Source organism: Echinops telfairi, unplaced genomic scaffold, assembly GCF_000313985.2.
Source record: "Echinops telfairi isolate 266 unplaced genomic scaffold, ASM31398v2 ScPeMD7_655;HRSCAF=1070, whole genome shotgun sequence".
Lineage (NCBI taxonomy): Eukaryota > Metazoa > Chordata > Mammalia > Afrosoricida > Tenrecidae > Echinops > Echinops telfairi.
The window spans coordinates 4,842,919-4,844,423 of NW_022104553.1; the positions used below are offsets into that span (position 1 = coordinate 4,842,919).

General features: G+C 34.6%; 1 protein-coding gene across 1 annotated transcript; it reads right to left on the reverse strand.

The window, feature by feature from the left end:
* Positions 1-733: 733 nt before the first annotated feature.
* Positions 734-973, reverse strand: LOC115870372 (cyclin-dependent kinases regulatory subunit 2-like). The gene has a single exon (XM_045292276.1). It carries the CDS (start codon positions 971-973, stop codon positions 734-736), a length of 240 nt encoding a protein of 79 aa, XP_045148211.1.
* Between the last annotated feature and the right edge of the window lie 532 nt (positions 974-1,505).

Consider the following 1,505-nt stretch of genomic DNA (forward strand, 5'->3'; position numbering starts at 1 on the left):
ATCTTCCCAGAAGTCTCAGATTCCTATTTTTCAACTCTAAGTACATATTCTCGCCTCAGATTTTTCAGAAAAGGGAATTATAGCGGAGGATTAGGGAAGATACATTAGTTTTTCTGAAGCTATGTGAACGGAAGTGTATAGCCCTTTATGTTCTCCTAAATTATTTCTCAACATTGAAAAGTTCTCTGGAGATCAATTCATTATGGAGATCTCTCCTTCAAAAGTTGGATGAAACTCAAGTGTGGTCAATGAGATCGAACGAGTCCAGCCTTGATCTTCACTTTACCAGAGTTAATACCATTTTTTAAAGGGGCAAACTTAACCCCCCTCCCACAAATATACACACAATCAAATACATAATCCTTAATGTATGTAATACACTCTTCAACTTGATTATTTTATTCCTTAGCTGTAGCTTTTCCATTTAGAAATTGGACTCTTTTTTTCCCCCACAAATGAAACACAGAAACTTTATTATAAACAAAAGTAACAAGTTAAAAATCCAACAGGCAATTTACTTATACTCAAAAAAACTAAGGAAATTATGTCTGAAACACCTTCTAGTAATCTATTGCAGTTACATTTAACTGAGCTTTGTTGCTGTGGAGAATACAGCTCATGCACAGGTGTGGATGGAAGATTTGTACATTTTTCAAGTATTCACTGAATACTACACCATATATACACATAAACATTAAACTTGAAGATTTAATTGAACATCCCTATATAATCTTCATTTTTCTTGTTCTTTTGGAAGCGGTCGTCTAAAGAGAAGAATATGTAGTTCTGGCTCATGAATCATATAATGTACCCAGCCTAGACTTTGTTGAACACCAAGTCTCCTCCACTTCTCTTCGGACATTAGATGGGTTTTGGGTACTTGTTTGGAAAGTTCTCTGGGCAACATGACATGCCGGTACTTGTAATGTTCATCGAAGTACTTGTCCGAATAGTATATTTGCTTGTGAGCCATCTGGCCGGCGGCGCAGTGGGACAGGTTCAGGAGCAGCAGCATGGAAGGGCCCGAAATTGGACTCTTCTTTTTCCATTTATTAAGGTGCAATGATTCCATTCTCCTTCACTAGTTAGGGAAAGAGTGAAAGGCTTAATTTGTATAAATTATTATGAAATTAGATTTTCACTTATATATAACTCAAATTGTTTATAAGATACCCCAAATTATAGTTTATGATGTATAACTTTTGAAAATAAAACAACATATTTAGCATAAGTGTTCTGTTCTATAAAAACATTCTGCATACATGCATCACATTAGAACATATCCATTTGGGAAATTTCCTATGCACACGTCTTTAAAAAATGTGTCAAAATTATTCAGTGTTTCCAATGTTAAAATAATTTGGTGACACCTAGCTTCCAATTTCTGTAACTACTAGCTTTAGAAATTAAAAATTGCCATCAAACCTGAAGTTTTGAAAAGTGCATTTTGGAAATGCTCTTCATTATGTCTTAATGGTGACAACACAAGGTCACAAACAGAACTA